The sequence below is a fragment of the Anser cygnoides genome, chromosome 15, assembly GCF_040182565.1.
Source record: "Anser cygnoides isolate HZ-2024a breed goose chromosome 15, Taihu_goose_T2T_genome, whole genome shotgun sequence".
NCBI classification, from domain to species: domain Eukaryota; kingdom Metazoa; phylum Chordata; class Aves; order Anseriformes; family Anatidae; genus Anser; species Anser cygnoides.
The window spans coordinates 1,582,764-1,601,719 of record NC_089887.1 but is presented as its reverse complement, the minus strand read 5'-3'; the positions used below and the strand labels follow the sequence as shown (position 1 = coordinate 1,601,719).

Below are 18,956 nucleotides of genomic sequence, written 5' to 3'. Positions count from 1 at the left end.
GAGCTAGCGTTACACAAGGAGCGCACGCACCGCATTGTTTTCTGCTCGGCCGCTGTGTGCTGGGGGCACCCTGGGGTCCCGCCGAGCCGCCCTCACCCCACGCCGCGCACAGAGAGGGGCCTGTGCCCCCAGAAGTGTGCGTGCTCAGTCGTTAGCCCTGTCGCAATTAGCACATCTGCGACGCCACGGCTCGTCTGTCCCGGGCTGCCTCTAGCAATGGCTGGGTCGCGGTGACTGGCAGCTCATCTGCAACAAATTTGCCATTGTTTGGAGCGTTATTAGCGCAAATCGTTGGAACCGGGCGAAAAAATGGCAAGGTACATGAAAGGCGGGTTGTTCGCCCCATGCTGTTGCGACACCAAGATGCTGAGTTCAGCAAATAGCGTTGGGCTGGTGTTTAAGATTTCTGATTAAACAGCTCCTGAAGAAAAATTACTTAACTGTCAGAAAGTGGGAGCGCACCGCATTGAGTGCTCGCGGAGGAAAGTTTCTCGGTCCCCTTCCTGGAAGACATTTTCTTTTGATGAAAACAGGGAAATCAAATGAAGTTGGGGTTTCGGAAGAATGTGGTTCCGGAGGGCTCGGGGGCACAGAGGCGTTTGCTTGGGCTCGGAGGCAGCGCGGGCTGGGTCTGGCCGCAGCTCCGAGGGAAGGGGCACGCTGGGCTTTTGGGGCTTGGGGGGGGGGACCCTGTGCCAGGAGGGGCTCGGCTGGGGGCGATGCTGGGGGTCGCTCCCCTCGGTGCCCGGCAGTGTATTTACGAGTGGATTCACCGTGTTTCCTTTGTGCGGCCCGCAGGTGTGGTGCCTCAGCCCCTGACGAACGGATCCGCGCAGACGCAGGTGAGTCCTCGCCTGTCGGGGGGCCGGGCAGTCCCGGGTGGGCTCAGAGCAGGGGGAACCTCGCAGCATCCCCGAGGCTCGTTTAACTCAGCTTAACCACTGCCAGCTAATTGTAATTGCTTCCTGATGCAGCTTTAATTTCGGGTTTGCACGAGGCTGGTGTGAGCCCTGTTCGCTCCTTTTCCCCAGGGACAGTGGGAGGAGGTGGGTGGGTGGTGGGAACTGGGGAGCAGTGGCTCCCCCTGCTCTGCACCATGAGTCCCAGGGTATTCCTGGTGTCCGCGGGGTCAATTTGGGGCAGGAGCCCCCCTCCAGCTCCCTCTGTGCTGCTGGCCTCATCCCTGGAGACACTGGGTGTTGCACCAGGGGCTGGCTGTGATACTTGACCCCATAAGGCCAAATCATTTATTTTATTTTATTTATTTATTTTGCTTCCGTCTTTGCACAAACTGGACTAACAATTTCATTTCCAACAGCTGAATGGAGGATCCACATCTTCATCTCACAGTGACCTTCAAAGTCCCGGGAAGGAATCAGAGGTAAAAACCCCAATCACACACCCTCTTCTTTGTACATGCTTACGTGTGTATGTGTTTGTGTTATGGTACTGGGTAGGTAAAAATGCCTCTAAATGCAATTTCAGTTTCAGATTGCAGACTTGGGTACGCTTGTATCCACCCAGCAAGCAAAACAGGGAGTTTGCTTTCATGCCCTGCCCTGTAAATCCGCATGAAATGCAGCCGGGAGCTCCTGGCAGCTGCTGGCTCCAGCCCAGAGGCAGCTGCGTTTCTGGGGCGTCGATGACCCCTTGGGTGGCCTGGCGAGGCCGTCTCGAGCACGTCTGGCTGGAGCGTGCGGGGGCAAGGCGAGCCGCTGCCAGGGCTGTGCGTGCCCAGGGAGGGGGCCAGCAGTGGCAGGCTGCCCCCCAGACCCACGTCGGAGAGATGTAACAGCGCTCGAGTGGGAATTAAATACCATCGTGTTCTGGCTTCCCTTCTGCTTTCAGATGGGCAGGAGTGGGGTTGGGTTAAGAGGTAGCTGCAAATTCCTTCCGCTCCTTGTCAGAGGACAGAAGGGCTCTGCCAGCAGCAGCAGATGTCCTGCGTTAGGGGGTGGTTTGCAAGGGTCCGGCTGCGTGCTGTGCCCCAGGGACTGGTGGGCTCTGCGTGCTCTGCCCTGGGGAGACGGGGCTGCCCCAAGGGCCAGCAGAGGAGAGCGCCAAGGGGTAATGGCAGCGAGCTAACTGGTGCTCTGATGGTTTGGAGGTGTAAGGTGAAAAGGTGCCTTCAAGGGTTTTAGGACTGAGGTGCCCGGAGCCTCTCGAGCATCTTGGGCTCGGAGGCTGCGCACGCCAGCTGTGTCCGAGAGCTGGGCCAAGCGCCTGCAGTCTGGCAGCTCCGTTTCTCTCTGAGCATTAAATAATACATGTCCTGCTCCTCGGCGATGGTGTGCGGTGCTAAGCAGCGCACGCGAACCAGTTTGCGTCTGCAAGTCAAAGCAAAGCAGTTTTCTTGACGGCAGCGCTGATGGGAGACCTGCCCATGGCTACCGGCAGGGTTTGTGAAGTCCCTTTGGAGCTTCGTGTGTGCGTTAAGGCAATGTCGGTGGGCAGGCTTTAGGATGTTTCCTTAAAAATGAAGGTTTTTATTCTGCATGTTTGTCTGCTGTTCACATGAGCGTGGTGCGTGCAGGATGCTGCTGCAGTGACTTCAGAAAGGAAAGCTGATTTCTGTATCATACAGCACTCTTATTAGGCAGACAGAAGGATGCTCTTCTCAGTACAGCTCCCGAAGCAAAACGTGCTTCGGGAAATGGGCAAAATGGGCACGCAGGCAGGTGCTGCTGCGTGTGCCCACCGGCACTGCCTGATCCTGGCTCTGGCTGTCCTCTGGTGCTCTGGAGCAAACTGGAGCCTGGCCGTGCGAGCACAGGGGTGCCTTGCTGCAGTGCCCACCTGCAGGAACAACACCCGCAGTGTAATCACGTACCCTGTGGCTATGCAGACGCTGCTGCTGCCAGTTAAACCACAGGCATGACGTGGGGCAGGGGCTTTGACCTCCTCCAAAAACCTGTGAGTTCACTTATCTCACACGTGCTTGGAGATTTCTGCTCCCGGCCGTGTGGGGACGGGATGCGCTGGGTGGCTTTGGGAGCGCGGTGCCGGGGGCAGCAGGGTGACCTCCCCTCTCTGTGCAGGACGGAGACTCGGAGAAGAGGGACCCGTTTGAGGAGAGCGGGCTGAGCCTGAGCCCCACGGCTGCCGAGGCCAAGGAGAAGGTGCGGGCCAAGCGGGTGAAGAAGAGGGCTCCGCAGATGGACTGGAACAAGAAGCGAGAGATTTTCAGTAATTTCTGAACCTCGCTGGTGGCGCTGCCTGCCTTCCCCCGCACCTGGCCGGACGTTCAGAGGTGCCTGCGCCCTCTCCTTCAGTGTCCACGTGAGATGCTTTGTGCTCTGCTCTTCACTGGTTGCTTTTATGAGGCGTATTTTAAAGTCCTTTTTTATTGTTGTTATTATTATTATTATTGTTGTTACTCACCAGCGATTCTCATAAGACAAATGTGACCAAAGCTCCTTTTCTTGCTTGCTCTTCAGCCCGGTCTGGCTGCCTGCTGTCCCCTGTTCCTGCTGAGAAAAGACTGGAAGAGTTTAACTCTCGTTTCTTATCTGCATAATTTAGGCTTTTGTTACTTTTTTTTTTTTAAATTGGGGTGTTAGTTTTGGTTTTGCGGGTGTCCCAGGCTGAGCCCCATGGGATGCTCTGTGCCCCTGCGCAAATGTCTTACGGCCTCGCCGTGGTGGGTGGCCGGGGGGGTGGCAGCACCCCTGGCACCCGGCCTGCAGCTTTACCCCCTCGCGATGGCAAAACGGGCAGTGGCTGTAAATCGCTCGTGTTGGCTTTGCTATTGAAATGAAAAAGTTCTCGTTGTTTTTAATGAATTCCTGTTTCCAGTTGATTTAGGAGCCTCCCTCCCAGCAGCAACTTCTGCCCCAGCAATAAAAGCCCCTTTTCCACCCCCCGTCCTCCCAGGTGGCAGGATGTGCAAGCAAGACAAACGCAGCCCCCAGCTGCCCCCGGCCCCACGGTTTGCACAACGCAGCGAGCGGTGCAGGAGATGCTGCAGGGCTGAGCGTGTCTCCAGGGAGCCCTCGGGGCCGGCACGTGCTCCCTGCCTCCTGCTCCCCCCTTGTGTCCCCCGTCCCTGGGCAGGGCTGGCGGGGTCCCCAAAGCTCCCGGGTCTCAGTGGGGCTGGTGACAGAGCAGACTCATAGTTAGGAGAGGGTTGATGTCCTGGGCAATGGCTTTGGCGCTGTGTCCTCCTTTAGTACCAAAAGCAGGGTGTTTTCAAACCCTCGAAACAGACCTTTAAAGCACTGCAGATGAAGCCAGTGTAAGCTCTTTATTACTCGCCTTTGGCTGTGAACAAGGAAGACGAAACACGATGCGCCCGCGGGCTGCAGGCGGAGGTGTTTCGCCGGGGAAGGTCCCAGCGGCGATGGGCTGGCTCCCCCCGTGCCTCTCACAGCGCCCCGGGCCCGGCCGCGGAGCCTGCCCTGTGTTTTGGCTCCAGTGTCAAAGCCGCAGGGGGAAGGGACTGGGCACAGTTGCGTGCAAAACCACTTTTCCCAGCTCAATGCAAATGGCAGCAATAACTTGGCCGTTAATGACTATTTTAAACAAAAGACTTGGCTGCGACTTTGCCCTGTATTATTCCCCGGAGCCGATGTATTACAAGGCAGAGGCCTTTGGGTTGGTCGGCGCACTACGGATGTTGTTGTGGCTCTGTGTGCATTTCCTAAACGCTGAACTAAAAGGTGCCTTATAACATTTGCTGCTCTCCTCGGCGGCTGCCCGCGGCTCAGCACAGGGGCAGCGCGGGGCCAGAGAGCTGCCGGGGCTGCTGCTGGCTGGCGAGAGCACGGAAACCCTCAGGGGTGAAGGAGATTTCTCTTTTACGAAAGTGCAAAGTGTTGATGGGCTGAACAGGTTGGAAAAAATGCCTTTGGAGAGGGACTGGCGCAGGTGTTTGGCTATTGGTGACGAGACTGGCGGCAGGATGACGGCTCAGGATGCAGAGAGGCTTTTCCCCCCACCAGGACTCTGCCAATAACTAGAGGCCTCTTCTCTACCCCACCTCAAAGACGATTAGCTCCTCTCTTTTTGGTCCCCAAAATATTTGCTTGTGTAGGAAATCAGTAATGACTGAAGGAGCCCTCCTTTTTCACGGTATGCACGTTGCTTCCACTGCCTGCGTAGCCAAACCCCAGACAGTGCTCCCGTCTGTGCGGGGCAGAGCGCTCCCCGCCACGCCATGAACTCGACCCACCGTGCATGTCAGAGAGCAAAGACTCGTTTGTAAATACCGCATTTCTCACCCAAGACTGGACCGCTGTAGTTAAGGGGGGAAAAAAGAACACGTAGTTCTGAATGCAGATCAAAAGAAATCAGGTGTGCAAGGCTGTACTGATAAGATTTCAAAATCTTAATCTCTGCTTAGTCCATGGAAATTGCTCCTGGTTAAAGCACTTATCATATTGCTGACATCTTGTAGCTCAGTAGTAATTATTCAGTTCCTGTACATTTAACGTGGAAAAAAAATAAATCAATAAAGCGTAAGGCTGTTAGTTGCATTGTAAAAACAATGTACACTGTAATGTCAGTAATAAACTTTGTTTTCCCATGTACCACTTATTTGCTCATTCTTCATCTGTTTAGTAGGGAACTTCAGAGCGGAATTACAGCCTTCTTTAGCACATTATAAACTTTGCTTCCTCCCTTGCCTGTTTAAAGAGTAGCTGAAATTATTCCTTTGAAGCTGTACAATGAAGTCAGCGCTGCCCTTTCTTTGAAGAACAAAACACGCACGTGGGTGGTGGCCCCTCCGTCAGCTTCTGAGGCACACACTAACCTGGATCCTGTGGCTATGTAAGCTGTGCTAGCACGCATCTGACAAGTAAGAGCGTGAAGCTGGATTGTCACCTGCTCACCGTGCGCTGCGGCCCCTAGGCTCCTGTGCTAGCAGGACTCAAAGGTGACTTGTCCAGGCAGCGGCTGCCTCTGGCCCTGGGTTGGGAAGCTTTTAGTTGGACCTTACTGACCATGGTTCTCTTGCTGCCAGCGCCAGGCAGGCGACTTGGCAGGTTGCAAGCAGCCTGCTCTCAGCTGGCAGGGCTGGTTGCTATGGGCTCACGCTGCGGTGAGGCCATCGGAGCTCTCCTCCCCCTGCCTTGTGTTGCAGAGGTGCCAGCAAACTGCACATGTGTTAAAAAACAACCCACCACCTTTATTAAACGTGTATTTACAAGCAGCAGCAGCACAAAGCACTCCTCTCCAGCTGTTCCTGACACCACACAGCCTGCTGCTGGGCCAGGGCACACTCAGGCATTCACCCGGGGGCTGGAGCCGGCAGCACTGACGCAGCAGGACTGCTGCACTTTGAAAGACCCTTTTTCCTCTTGAGAGCTCAGCCACTGCCAGCAGCTTCTCCCTCTCCAGAGATGCTTAGCTGGCGGCAGCAGCGGTCTCCCATTTCCCTGCAGTCACACAGTCAGCCCTGTGCAAAGCACAGCAGTCCTAGGGCTCAGCTCTGGGCCGAAGCAGCTGAAGCCAGGATGCTCCCTCAGCGTCTCTTAGCAGCTGGGCAAATATCTTGATTGAGGCATTCTTTGCAGCGAGGATTCACAGGCAGGCAGGTCTGCTGGCCAAAGCCCACCAAGAGCCAGTTTATCTCCCTCCAGAGATCCCTGTAGCGAAAGGAGAAAGTGAGCTTTCCAGTGCAGCTGCTCAGAGAGGTTAAAGAACAGATCATGGCTTTAAGTGGATACCTTTCACTCACTGCTTGTTCCTTCTGGCTGCCCAAGCTGCCTCTTGCTAGAACAGCCCTCCTAGCTTTTCCTGAGCCCTCTGAACTTGGCAGGGAGGGAAGGAGGAGAGGCAGAGGACAGCCACACAAAGCACATGTGGTCGTTCTCTTGCGTGCGTGCCAGATGTGGAGATATGACAGACTGGAGAGCTCTACCTGTCAACTGGCATTTGATACTGAAAATTAAGCCTCAGTGAAGGCCAGAATCCAACCGTGGCCCAATAGTGCTGTGGCCGTTAGACTCAGCAAGGTCCCGTGCAGAAAGTATCTGGCTTGGGTCATAATAAATTTGTTTAGGCAAAACAGTATGGCACCAAGGCCTGCAGGTACCTTCCTGAACTAGTGGTGACTGACACACACACATCTGACAGCAGGGAACCCACCCAGTAGCTGAGATGCTGCTGCAGCAGCCCTGTGGGAGAGGAGAGACACCTGCAGACAAGTCCTCCCATAAAAAGGAGGCCCAGACTGCGGCCACTGAAAATGCCGTCGGCAGGGTTGTGTGCAGATGTGGCTCCTCCAACTAGGGGCTTGGTATCGAGGAACGAGGCTGGGGGCTCAGACCTCACCTGGGCAGCCAGTCCTCCAGCGCTACCCGAGTTTCCTCAGGGTATCTGGTCGCCTTCTTCACCCACTTCAGCCTGTTTGTGATCCTGTGCACGTGGGTGTCCACAGCTAGGAAGGGAGAGCCCAGAGTTTAGGTGGGGGGCAGACACGGCTGAATGGAAAGCGCGCAGCCAGGGCTGCTTGTCACAGCAAACCAGGTTCAGCACCCTGCGGCGGGCTTCCTCCGTGGCCCTGCAGCAACACGGCAGGTGAAACAGAAGGGGAGGCTCGCCCGCAGAACAAACATGCTGGTTTCTTCCTAGGCGCAGCGCCAACAGCAGACAGGGTGGATATCTCATACCACACAGCTAGCAGCACACTGACACAATCTTCCACAGCCTTCCTACAAAGGTTTCCGCGCTCTGATCTAGCAGGCACAGGGCAGCCTGTCCCGGGTTCTCTTCCTCTGGGTGTTTCAGCTGATGTTACGCAAGTTGCAATCTCTGCCCCTTAGTTTACCCAGATGGAAAACACATTTCATAATGCCTACTAACACAAGAGGGTTTGTGAGGTTTAAACAAATGTTTAGAAAGTGCTTTGAGCTAAAAAGCTCAGAATGCAAAGTATATTATTGTTAGATCTGCAGCGATAAACCTGTCTCTATGGCTAATTGGGCAAAACCCAGGAAACTGCTGTAAACAGGAAGACTAAGTCTTGCCTCCTAAATCAAAACTGAACACACAATTATTTGGAAAATAGTTGGCTAGTTCGGCTCCCACTGGACTTCCCTCCCCCACAGCAGGGAGAAAACAGCCCCCACATGCTGCTGACTTGCAGAGGAGCCACATTTTGCACAGCTGGCAAGCACCAGTGGGGCTGCAGGGGTCAGCTGGGGTTGTGTGCTGGCTTTAGTGGCAGGCAGTCATCAGGTGGCACCGTTACTGGCCTTCCCAGGGCCCTCCATTAAGCAGCAAATACTCTTGGAATATTAATCTGTCCCCAGGGTCCTCGGGCTGCACTGATCTCCCAGCTCCATCTGCCGGCCGCATAGTGCAGCCCTGGTCCCCTTCCTGAAGGGGCCCAGCTGCAAGAACTAAAACATCAGAAATTCAGTACCTGCAGGTTGCCTGAGACCATTTCTTTTTCCAACTCATTGTGAGTCACTGATTTCAACCAACCGGCGCTGCAGGCTGAGCCCTGCTTCTGCCCTCTTAAAGGCTTGCCAAACAAAAAAAAATCCTAAGCAAGATTTGTTTAAACAGAAACAACCTTGGTAAAAAACAAAACCAACAACAAACCAGCCTCAGACCATCCTAGAACCATCTACAAATCACAAAACTATCCCCAACTCCCTTTCACCTGACTCCAAGATTTCAAAGCATTATTCTACTGGTACATCTTTTTGGATGCCTACCCAATTAAGCAATACTTGCTCTGCTTATCAGCATCTGAGTGGAGGGAGTGGAACTTGGGAACTGTACTTGGGGATTTTTCCTTCAAATTTTGGGCAAAACAGTCCATGCTTAAATCCTAGCAACCCATCCACTGTGAGTAGCTGAGGGCTGCATCCTGCACCCACCCAAACACAAGATAAAGTCTGCAGATGACAAAATCGAAGTGAAACGATCAGGCTCCCGGGGCAGGCAGCTTGTAATGCATCTCCTCTACCCAGGGATGGATTGGGCAGGATTTAGGAGGAGAGGAATGTGGAAAATACAGTCCAACCTACCTATCCCAGACACACTGTTCCAGGCAATGTTCATGGCCAAGTGGGCCATTTTGGGCCCCACTCCTGGCAGCTTCACCAGCTCCTCCACAGTGCTTGGTATGTCGCCCCCGTACTTCTGCTTCAGGATGGCTGTCGTCTGCTTTATGTACTTCACCTTGTTCTGGAAAACCAAGGGGAAAGGCAGACAAGACAAGTTGCCCTCCAATGCAGAGAAAAGAGACAAACAGCTCAGAAAAAAATAAAAACATTCCTCAGTGTGCATTGTGTGTGAGGCCAGGCACTGGAGTTTGCAGAGGGGTGGCAGAGGTCTTTGAGTTCTCCTTGAAAACGCTGAAAGCTGATTAGCTCCAGCCTCCTCTGCACTCTGCAGGCACTGCAGCAAACAAGCTTGCTGTGAATACAAATTGCTAAAACCGGCATAAAATACAGCCTGTAACTCGACTCCAGGGAAAAGATCACCACGGGGCATGGAACAGAGGCTGAACACAGGCTGGGGTAAGTCTCAGGGGCAGGGCTGATTCACACCCACCTCCTGCCCTCAGCACCTGCTTTCAGCACAGCCACTGGCCACGAGATACAGCCTGCGAAGGCCAAGCCACCCACCCCATGTTCCTCTCCACGGCTTCTGAGCGGTCTCTGTCAGCTACATGGGTGCTGAGGAAGGTGGAAGAGGTTCCTCCACACGTGTGTCGGGTGCTGTTGCGGTCCGGCACTCACCCTCCAGAATCCTACAGGATAAATGATCTGCCCAAGCGTCACATCATCCATCTGCAAAATGCTGTCAACCGTGAGGCCGCGCTGCCGGAGGCGCAGCATGGCAGCAGACGTCACCTGGTCCTTGGTCTGGCTGGAGAGCATCAGCGACAGCAGGACTTGGTAGCGCATGACCTGGGGGAAGGAGCAGGGAGACATCAAAAGGCTCAGAGGATCCTGCTCTCTGGGGCGGGGTTCTCCCACCCAGCACCATCCTGATTCCAGTGGCCGATGTGTACCCACGCTGTTTCAGCCCTATCCATCCATAACAGCTGAAATTGTATGTAACCTTTTACCGCTACCACACAATAAAGGGGACAAAAAAACACCTTCAATCTAAGCAGTCAGCATGCATAAAAGGGCAGAGAACAGCTACTGTGTGCTGGGATCTCACATCCAAGGACACCAGTGCTTGGCCACAAAGGGCCAGACTAAGCTTTTCCTGATAATGGGATTCTCAGGAGACCCCACAGGTCATAGAAATACAAAAGTCCGATGTTTTTTTATATATAACTTGTGGTATAAAGTAGTTTTTGAAAATCCCGTTCCTTTTCCACTAGGCATCAGTAGGAACTGGGCATCTTGCTCCAGTGAGCTCCTTGGGAAACCCAATTAAAGTGTCAGAGACCGGGAAACGCGGCATAAAACCCAGAAGTTCCTCTAATGACATCAGGAGTTGTGTGAAGCGTGTTGGTGCTGTAATGAGGGTTACAACATCCACTTTATGTTGGAAGCAACAATCCTGCTCCCCTGGGGTAAAAACTTTATTTCCTTGTCATGCAGGATCCCAGGCTCAGCGCCGGCCAGGAGGGACGTGCTACCTGCACTGCAGCTGTACCTGCACAACCCCTCCGAGCCTGCCCGTGGGATCCCCGTGTCCCCACGCTGGCCACGCACAGGAGAGCACGGCCCTACAGCCCTGCGCTGCGCCACGTCCTCGTCTCGCTTTGTTTTTTGTACCAATGCAAATGCTGCCCTCAGCGGGAGGTGCCATTTGGGGCCTTTGATTGTGTTCCCAGGCTTGGGGAGCACGCTGCCGTCCCAGCACGACCCTGCCTTTCAAGCAGCATCTCCTTTAAGGACGACCACGAGGGGGAAGGAAGACAATCTATGCTTCTGTGCTGCTCTGAAGAGCACTAAAGCAGCCTGGAAAGTTTTTTTCTCAGCTCCCCTCACCTTCTCCCTGTATTGTTTTTCCCCTGTATTAGAGCCATCTTGCTGGATATTTTCCTTGGGCTCCTACAGAGACTTTTTAAGAAAAAAGGAACATGCCTTCATGCCCGGCCAGCCTGCCATGAAAGACAGCTGTAATGCATTTTCAGGATTTCTCCTCCAACTCCCAGATCGTCTCATTTTTGCCTCAGCCCCTGCTCTTGGTTCAGTCTGGTAACTCTTCTGACGGTTTAAGCAGAGGAAAAGGGCACTTCACAGATGTGTTTGCTAGTTAGCCCCTAATGCCCAGCAAGGGCTGAACGTGAGCAGAGAACTGCCAGCACCCAGCACCACGACACGGGGACTGCCTGGAGCCCCCGAGCCAGGAGCAGGAGGGGGAGCAGCCGACTCCCCTCCACCAGCAGGATAAGCTATTTCTCTCACACGTGTGCCTGTGCAGCAACCTCTGGTGGGCCCACTCCAGCCTAGAGTCCAGACGTGCCCTGCATTTATTCTTCCGTTCTGGAGATATCCAAACCAGGGGCAACTCGAGCCCGGAGGAGGCCGGGGTGCTGCGGAGGCGGGCTGTGCTTCCAGGTGCCTGCCTGGCAGAGCAGGGTTACCTGCGGAGGAGCGCTGCTGTCATAGCACCTCTCCACTCCCATCTCATCGACGGGAGCGTCTCTGGCCCTCCTCATCTCCCGGATGCGCTCCAGCTGCTGCCGCCAGTTCTCGGGCTCCCATTTTGGCCCCGGGGGCTCAGGTTCGTAGGCGATGGCGACGCTCTTCCCCCTCCTGCTGCGCTTCGGGGCGCTGGCAGAGCTCAGGGCCCGGCTCGCTGCAAGAGGCAGGAGAGAGGCGCTCAGCCCAGAGACCACCCCCGGCCACCAGCTTCCATCACCGGCCCTGAGCCAGGAGCCCCGGCGGGGGACCGGGACCGAGTCCCCTTCCCGCAACCCCAAAGCGGCGGCACCCCCGGAGCTGGGAGCCCCCGGGGCGAGGGGCCTGGGGCCGGGGGAGGCCGGTGCCCAGCGGGGCTCCGCGTCCCGGCCCTCGGGGCAGGACCGGGGCGGGGCAGGACCGGGGCAGGCCGTACAGCCCCCCCCGGGCCGCAGCCTCCCTCCCGCCGCCGTCACGGCCGCCCAGGCCCCCTCTGCCCGCAGCACGGCCGGGCCGGGGGCTCCCCGGGAGGACCTCGGCCTCCCCTCCCCGTACCTCCGGCCCCGGCCCCGGCCCTGCCGAGCCGCCGGGCCGCCCGCCCGCCGCCTGCCGCGGGCCCAGCCGCACACATGGCCCCGGTACTACCGGCCCCAGGCCGCCCCGCGGCGGCACGGCGACGGAAGCGGCGGGGAAGGCTTCCGGGGGCGGGGGGCCGGGGCCGGGCCTGCGGCGGGTGAGCGGCGGCGGCGGCCGGGGCGGGGGGGGGGTGGCTCCGGCAGGGGACCGGGGCCGGGCTGAGGGGACCGGGAGGGGACCGGGGGGGCTCCGCTGGGCCCGGGGGTGCCGGGGCCTGTGCCCTGCCCCCGGGGTGGGACGGGGGGAGCGGGGCTGAGGCTGGAGCAGGCGGCGGGGGGGCTGCAGGGGCGCTGCTGCTGCTGCGGGGCCCGCCCGGTGCCTGCCGCGCCCCCCCCCCCGGCCAGCCCCGGGGAGCTCGGGCTCGTTCGGTGCTCGCGGTGAGGTGACGGCCCCGTGTGGTCCTCGCACCGGGGGCAGGGCTTGGGGCCCGTGCCCGCCCGGGCCGGCACGGGTGGGTTTGGGCTTGAAGGCTCTGCCTGGGCCCCCCCCCTAACGGTAACCGCTCTGCGTGTGCAGGGGCTCGGCGCTGCTTGCTTGTCAGCGATGGCAAAGCCCCAAAGCAAGGATTCTGGGCTGAAGGAGAAGTTCAAGAATCTCTTGGGGCTGGGAACGTCCCGGGGAAGCTCAAAGTCATCGGAGGGCAAGCAGACAGAGTTTATCATCACTGCAGAAATACTCAAGGTGTGAGGGGTGACTGCGGTCGCGGTGGGGCTGGGGTCTGGATCTCCTGGGAAGGCAGACGGCACGCAGCCAGGAGGACTTGCTCATTCTGCTTTCTGTGTTGCCGTTTGTTCCCTCTGTGATCTTGCCTTCTTACCTTCTCCCTCAGTTCACTCTAGCGAAATGGATGTAAAACTTGCGTGCTTTGAAGTTGCAGCATTTTAATTATTCAGTGTTTGAATAGTTTAGGGGTATTTTACAGCGTGATGTTACCCTCTGTTACATCAGGTTACAGGGTGTTTTCTCAAAATATGTTGTTTTGCATGCATAGTCTGAGCTTGATTAAATTTATGTAGTGGCAGTGCAAGCTGGAAACTTTCTGCTTTATGAAGATGTCATGGGTTTGTGGAAAAAAAGAAAAGATTCCAGTAATTGGTCCAGCAAGTCTGTAAAAGGAACAGTTGCCACATAGGGAGGAAGACACATACAGGAGAAAAAGAGAGCAGAATCCCTCACTGTCTGTGCTGGAGCAGCCGTGCTGCTGCAAGCTGGAGAGCCAGGCTTACATCCCTCCTTTACCTGCCTGCCTCCTGTGTGTGGATGAGTGCCACAGTTATTAACTTTCCTAAAGAAAATGAGATGTGTTGTCCTGGAGTGAAAAGCTGCTTGGCTCCCGTTCTGTGAAAGTTCTCGTTCTGACAAATCATCGTTTGCTCATGGAAAAAAGTTTTTGGAGAAATTCCTGAAAAGCTCCAGTAATGACTAACAGTTAGATCATTTTGGGCAAATGTGTAATTCCTTTTTCAAACAGCTCGTGATCCCCCTTGGGAAATGGATAAGTGTTTCTAATAAGATACACTGTTAGCTTGTTTCTACATTTCTTTCCAGGAACTGAGCATAGAATGTGGATTAAGTAATAGGATACGAGCGATCAGCCAAATCTGTGAAGTGGCAAAAACCAAAAAAATCGAAGAGGTAGGTTTCAAAGTGTTCAGTGAATGTTTGAAGCTTGAAAATTTAAATAACAGCTCTTGGCCTCTCGTAAGAGGTTCCTGTAGTTTAATCCGCCTTTTCAAATTGGTAATCCCAGAAGCAACATTTTGCGCTGTCCAAACCTGAAAAAAGGGGTGGCCCACACGCCAAGGAAATTAGTCTGGTCCAGCCTAGCAGCAGCGGAGCAGAGAGCATGTAGCTGACGGGCTTCTTGAACTGAACGGAAAGAGAACGCTGCCTGTACGCAGGCCTGATCAGGACAGTTTGCAGGAGATGATGTTAATCCTGCAGGAGAGGTGTGTGCTAGCTCCTTCTGTCCTGTTAATAAGCAACTTCAAATTGGTTTTAAACTCACGTTTAAGTGAAGGTTTCTGCACAAATGTTGTGTGAATGAAGAACTTCGGGTACCGGGGTGCAGGTTGTTGCACAGGCCAGGATTTGGTATCACACGTGGTTCGCCTGAGCTTATGACTGGCAAGGTGAGAGTGTCCCTCAGAAAAGGGAACTCCAGCCATGAGATCCCTGGAGCTCTTGTCCGTTAACGTGCCATAATTAATGACTGGCCTCTACTGGGTGAAGATGCCAGAAGAAGCGTACCTTTCCTACTACTGCCTCTTACGTTTGTTTTCAGCATGCGGTGGAAGCTATATGGAAAGTGGTAGCTGATATGCTCCAGCCAGAGCGCCCAGCTGAAGCCAGACATGCTGTTCTTCATCTGCTGAAGTCAATCGTTCAAGGACAGGTGAAAACAACCTCTAGAAAAAACACTGTACTTGAACTGGGGTTTATTCAGAGTATGACTTGAAAAATATCGGGCAACTTTTTTCTCTGACTTTCCATGTTTCTTTTTTTTTTTTTTTGGTTGTGCAGAGTAAATGGGAAGAGGCAGCCTTTTAACTTAAATCTGCTTGACTATTTTTTTTTTTTTTAAAGAATAGTTTGGGTTAAGTTCAGGCATAATAAAGCAGTTTTTTTTATGGTCTTTGTCCAGACATATTAGTCCTAGTCTGCAGCCATTTCTGATGTTTCAGCATATCAAGTGTGCAAGAAGTTCTGTATGAGATGCGTTTCTAGCCTGGCCAAGTTAAGCATGCTATGAATTCTTCAGATTTCACAGTGTGCTATTCAAATGTAAGACAGTACCAGACCAAAGTCCTACTTTTCAGTATCCTGAAAAAAATAAGGGTAGATGCTTAGGAAAAAAATAGGTATAAATTCTGTTTTGTTTGTCTGTTTGTTTTTAAATGTTCTCCTGACAATGCAGTCTGTTGCAGTTTCTTTGGTTTACTTACCCTCAATTCTGATAAATGTTAGGACAGATTGAGAAGTCCTGAGCTTTTGTCAGTAGCCAGTAGAGATGAAAGTATTTTCAAGACTTTGGTAGCCTGTAGGAAAACAAAATAATTTCAAGCATCAAGATTACTGTTACAGACCTTGATCAGGTCCAGGTCTTTTTTTTTTAGTTACTCTCTCGTTTCTCTCCCCAACTTTTTTTTTTTTTTAAGGGTGAGAGATTAGGAATTCTCAGAGCACATTTTTTTAAAGTTATTAAGGACTATCCCTCCAATGAAGACTTGCATGAACGGCTCGAAGTGTTCAAGGCTCTAACAGAGAATGGGCGATATATCACTTATTTGGAAGAAGAGCTAGGTGAGTATTGTCTTTACCTCTCTTAAATTTGCTGGGAATAAGCCAAGGGGCAGGTATTCAGTGATAAAAGAAAAAGGTAGTAGTGATAACACTTCTGGATAGAAAGCATAGTGTAATGATTTATTTTCTTCCTTTAGCTGACTTTGTACTACAGTGGATGGATGTTGGTTTGTCTTCTGAGTTCCTTCTGGTTTTAGTAAACCTGGTGAAATTCAACAGCTGCTATCTGGAAGACTATGTAGCTGACATGGTCCAGTAAGTTTTTTAACCCCTAAATGCTTATTCTTGGCTTTTTATGGGGCAAAGTTGCAGATCAATATGCAGATTAAGTGGAATCTTTTTCGTCTGATCTGGATCTCTTTCATTCCAGGTCATACCTGACACTTTTGACAAATATTTGATTTTCTTGCAATGTTCAGATACGCTTTGTTTTATTGTTGCATGTTTTTCCCCATTTCATGAGATTAACCTGACTGCATTGCTTAGTCTCACAAAGAGTCTCTGTCTGCTGTTTTGTTAACAGCGGCATGCTGAGAGGTCATTTAAGTGCATCTGTAACCTAACTGTTTATAAAAGGTTGTACTGTTCCTAGGAATGTTATCAACAAAGCCAAAGTGGGGGAATGATAAGGAAAATAACACGCCAATTTACTTGTCTGTTTTGGCTCTTTGTAATTTGCCTAAAATCGTATTAAGCAAATAATTATGATTAAATGTTCTTTCCTAACAGCAAGATATGCATCTTGTGCATTCAGACTTCATCATCTGTGGACATAGAGGTCAGTAATTTCACTCAGTACTTAGAGTTCTTTGAAATTCTTTGGAACTGTATCTGTTACAAACAAAATCAGATCGTCAGACTCTCATCCCAGTTTATTCTTAGATGAGAGTTAATATGATGTTATAAAGTGTTTGTAAGCCATCATCTCTCTTATACAAATATTAATTTTATTCTAAAAGAAAGAGAGCATGCATGAATTTGATAAGCAATTCAGTTTTTCAGTAGTGCTTTTTATGGCTTTCCATACTGCTCTGAGTTTAAAAAAATAAAATAAAGAAAAAAGACATATTTCTATCCCCTATGACTTCCAGAAGTTTCCCTGGGTCTGTCAGCTTAGGTTTTGACCCGTTTTGATCCTAGAGAAGTGTATAACCATTTTATCTTTCTCTTTCCAAAGATTTCCTTGCAAGTCCTAGATGCCGTTGTTTGCTATAATTGTCTGCCATCAGAGAATCTGCCAGTATTTATCATCACTTTGTGCCGTACCATCAATGTGAAGGAGCTCTGTGAGCCGTGCTGGAAGGTCAGAACTTTCTCGTAGCTTTGTTTCTAATGACTTCACTGTTTTGGACTCATAGATGAAGGGCCACGTGCATGGAAACATTTGCCATGAATTTCACTTTGGTTTTAAGTGTAAATAAATTAATAATTGCTTCAAGTATTAAGGGATCAGCATGCTATTAGTGTGAATTCTGTCACTTCCATGTAACTTATCTGTGCTTCTGTCTCAGCTGATGTGATGGGCTACTTTTTCTGTTGTGGTGTGGAAATGGCATGGAACACATTTACTTACCATAACAATTATGGTTGGCCTGCTGACTGCATATTTAGGCTAAGGAGTGTTTTAACAATCGGAGTGTTCTCTTTGAATTTGCAGCTTATGCGCAACCTTTTGGGAACTCACTTGGGACACAGTGCCATCTACAACATGTGCAGGATCATGGAAGACAGGTAAAGAAGGTCTATCTAACAAAATCCTAGCAGTTCTGTAGAGGCCCCATTGAGGTAGACAGAGAATCACTGACTTGAGAAGAACATGCTGAAAGTTCTGGTGCTTAGGAGTGAATCCTCTTCCTAGTTATGCTGCTGAAATGCTCATTTTTTAGCTTTTCTGAATTTATTTTTCCTTCGTTTAAAACTAAAATCATACTAAATGCTTTTCTACATTTAATGTTTATAAATTGCTATGCAAGGCTCAAATGTGTAACAGCTGGTAATTACTGTCTTGATAGTGTATATTCCTATTGAGTCTTGTGCCCTCGCATGGTCTAAGGCTTTCTTTCCATCTGTTCACAGAGCTTACATGGCGGATGCTGCGCTGCTGAGAGGAGCTGTGTTCTTCGTTGGGATGGCTCTCTGGGGTGCTCATCGCCTCAATTCACTCAAGAATTCCCCAACTTCAGTGCTGCCTTCATTCCTCAAGGTAAGATGGGATGCTGGAGGAACTTTTTAATCAGGTATACATCCAGACTTGCACAGATTTAGAGCAAAAATGTAGCCCCCTACACCAAAGAAATCTTTTTGTGGCTGAAAGGTAGCAATTGGGTATGCTGGATGAAGTGTGGAGAAAGAATAAAACAACAGAGATTTTAGGTTTAAACCTGAGGCCTCCTTCTGGAGTATCTGTATATCTCTGTTGGCCAGAAATGCAAATTCTGAATTCTTTTTATAAAATATCTATGTTGTGGATGCTAGCTTAAAAAATAAAAATCAAGCAAAAACTTTCACTCTTTTTGATGTGTGGTACAAAACTTTGAGGGACAGTGTCTTCAGAGCTCCATTAAAATTTTCTCTTCCAAGAGGATCAGGCAGGAGTTAGTATCTTTAAAACCTCACATGCCTGCTTTTTAAGATGGGGCTGTATTTGACATCTGATCTACAGCTGCTTGCAGGAGGGTGTAACCACTTTATGAAATGGTTCTTTGCTTTGGTGTTTGTGTATATTGACTTAGATTTATTTATCACTGGCTTTCAGGCTAACTTCATACTGAGCAAGGCATGTTTCATTTGAATTTGAGAGGGTTTCTGACCACGGCTTACCAGTTGTTAACTAACTGAAGCACTTTGTATTCCAGGCCATGACATGTCCCAATGCAGTTGTATCTTATGAGATAGTTCTGTCCATAACACGTCTAATAAAGAAGTATGGGAAGGAACTGCAAGCTGTAACATGGGATATCCTTTTGGACATCATTGAGCGATTACTGCAACAGCTTCAGGTAAGTGTTGAGCCTATCTTGATGTGCTTTCAATTAAAAGACTGCCATAAATATTTTTGCAAATTCATCTCCTGTTTGTACACTATAGTGCACTTTGAAGTCAGATGGAGGTTTGGCCTTATTCTCGATACTGTGGCTATCAGCTGAGTTTTCTGTTTGTATTTAAAAGTTAGTACTTTCTGGTAAAGTAGAAGTCTTTTAGGAATGTTTTTGCCTTTTGTTTCAGAGTTTAGAGAGCCAAGAACTTAAGTCCATTGTACATGATCTTTTGACTACAGTAGAAGAACTCTGTGACCAGAATGAATTTCATGGCTCTGAAGAGAGGTTTTTTGAGCTGGTGGAAAGATGTGCTGATCAAAGACCAGTAAGATTTTCCCTGTTATCTTCTTTCTTTACAGCCAGTTGAAACAGTTTTGTTACTCAGTACAGTTGAAAACTGCAAGTCCTGAAATAAGAAGTGGTTAGAAAATGT

The 18,956-nt window shown here is 51.2% G+C and overlaps 3 protein-coding genes across 10 annotated transcripts in view; 2 read left to right on the top strand and 1 right to left on the bottom strand.

The window, feature by feature from the left end:
* Window positions 1-5,528, top strand: part of NHERF2 (NHERF family PDZ scaffold protein 2) — a 33,917-nt gene extending 28,389 nt beyond the window's left edge. For both annotated transcript variants that reach the window (XM_066977759.1, XM_013174982.3), the window contains exons 5-7: window positions 799-842; window positions 1,319-1,381; window positions 3,039-5,528. In XM_066977759.1, coding sequence (XP_066833860.1) covers window positions 799-842; window positions 1,319-1,381; window positions 3,039-3,197 — 266 coding nt within the window. In that variant the 3' untranslated portion in view covers window positions 3,198-5,528. The remainder of the gene's footprint in view (window positions 1-798; window positions 843-1,318; window positions 1,382-3,038) is intronic.
* A 578-nt stretch (window positions 5,529-6,106) lies between these two features.
* Window positions 6,107-12,236, bottom strand: NTHL1 (nth like DNA glycosylase 1). The gene is made up of 6 exons (XM_048066007.2): window positions 12,102-12,236; window positions 11,510-11,724; window positions 9,699-9,869; window positions 8,982-9,141; window positions 7,276-7,381; window positions 6,107-6,587 (listed from the first exon to the last, which is right to left on the bottom strand). Exons 1-6 carry the CDS (start codon window positions 12,175-12,177, stop codon window positions 6,464-6,466), a joined length of 852 nt encoding a protein of 283 aa, XP_047921964.2. The 5' UTR covers window positions 12,178-12,236; the 3' UTR covers window positions 6,107-6,463.
* Window positions 12,148-18,956, top strand: part of TSC2 (TSC complex subunit 2) — a 33,255-nt gene continuing 26,446 nt past the window's right edge. For 3 of the 7 annotated variants that reach the window (XM_066977757.1, XM_066977755.1, XM_066977754.1), the window contains exons 1-11: window positions 12,368-12,863; window positions 13,731-13,817; window positions 14,467-14,577; window positions 15,341-15,485; window positions 15,623-15,740; window positions 16,215-16,263; window positions 16,663-16,788; window positions 17,143-17,216; window positions 17,562-17,688; window positions 18,341-18,484; window positions 18,711-18,848. In XM_066977757.1, coding sequence (XP_066833858.1) covers window positions 12,726-12,863; window positions 13,731-13,817; window positions 14,467-14,577; window positions 15,341-15,485; window positions 15,623-15,740; window positions 16,215-16,263; window positions 16,663-16,788; window positions 17,143-17,216; window positions 17,562-17,688; window positions 18,341-18,484; window positions 18,711-18,848 — 1,257 coding nt within the window. In that variant the 5' untranslated portion in view covers window positions 12,368-12,725. Of the gene's footprint in view, window positions 12,280-12,359; window positions 12,864-13,730; window positions 13,818-14,466; window positions 14,578-15,340; window positions 15,486-15,622; window positions 15,741-16,214; window positions 16,264-16,662; window positions 16,789-17,142; window positions 17,217-17,561; window positions 17,689-18,340; window positions 18,485-18,710; window positions 18,849-18,956 lie in introns of those variants that run through there. The other 4 variants (XM_066977758.1, XR_010825131.1, XM_013174986.3 and 1 more) reach the window with 4 other exon arrangements.

Coding starts and splice junctions, on each gene's coding strand:
- NTHL1 (XM_048066007.2), bottom strand. CDS start 12,177: ATGTGTGCGGCTGGGCCCGCGGCAGGCGGCGGGCGGGCGGCCCGGCGG. Junction 9,870..11,509: donor ACAGCAGCGCTCCTCCGCAG/GTAACCCTGCTC, acceptor TCCTTCCCCCAG/GTCATGCGCTACCAAGTCCT. Junction 9,142..9,698: donor ATCCTGTAGGATTCTGGAGG/GTGAGTGCCGGA, acceptor TTGGTTTTCCAG/AACAAGGTGAAGTACATAAA.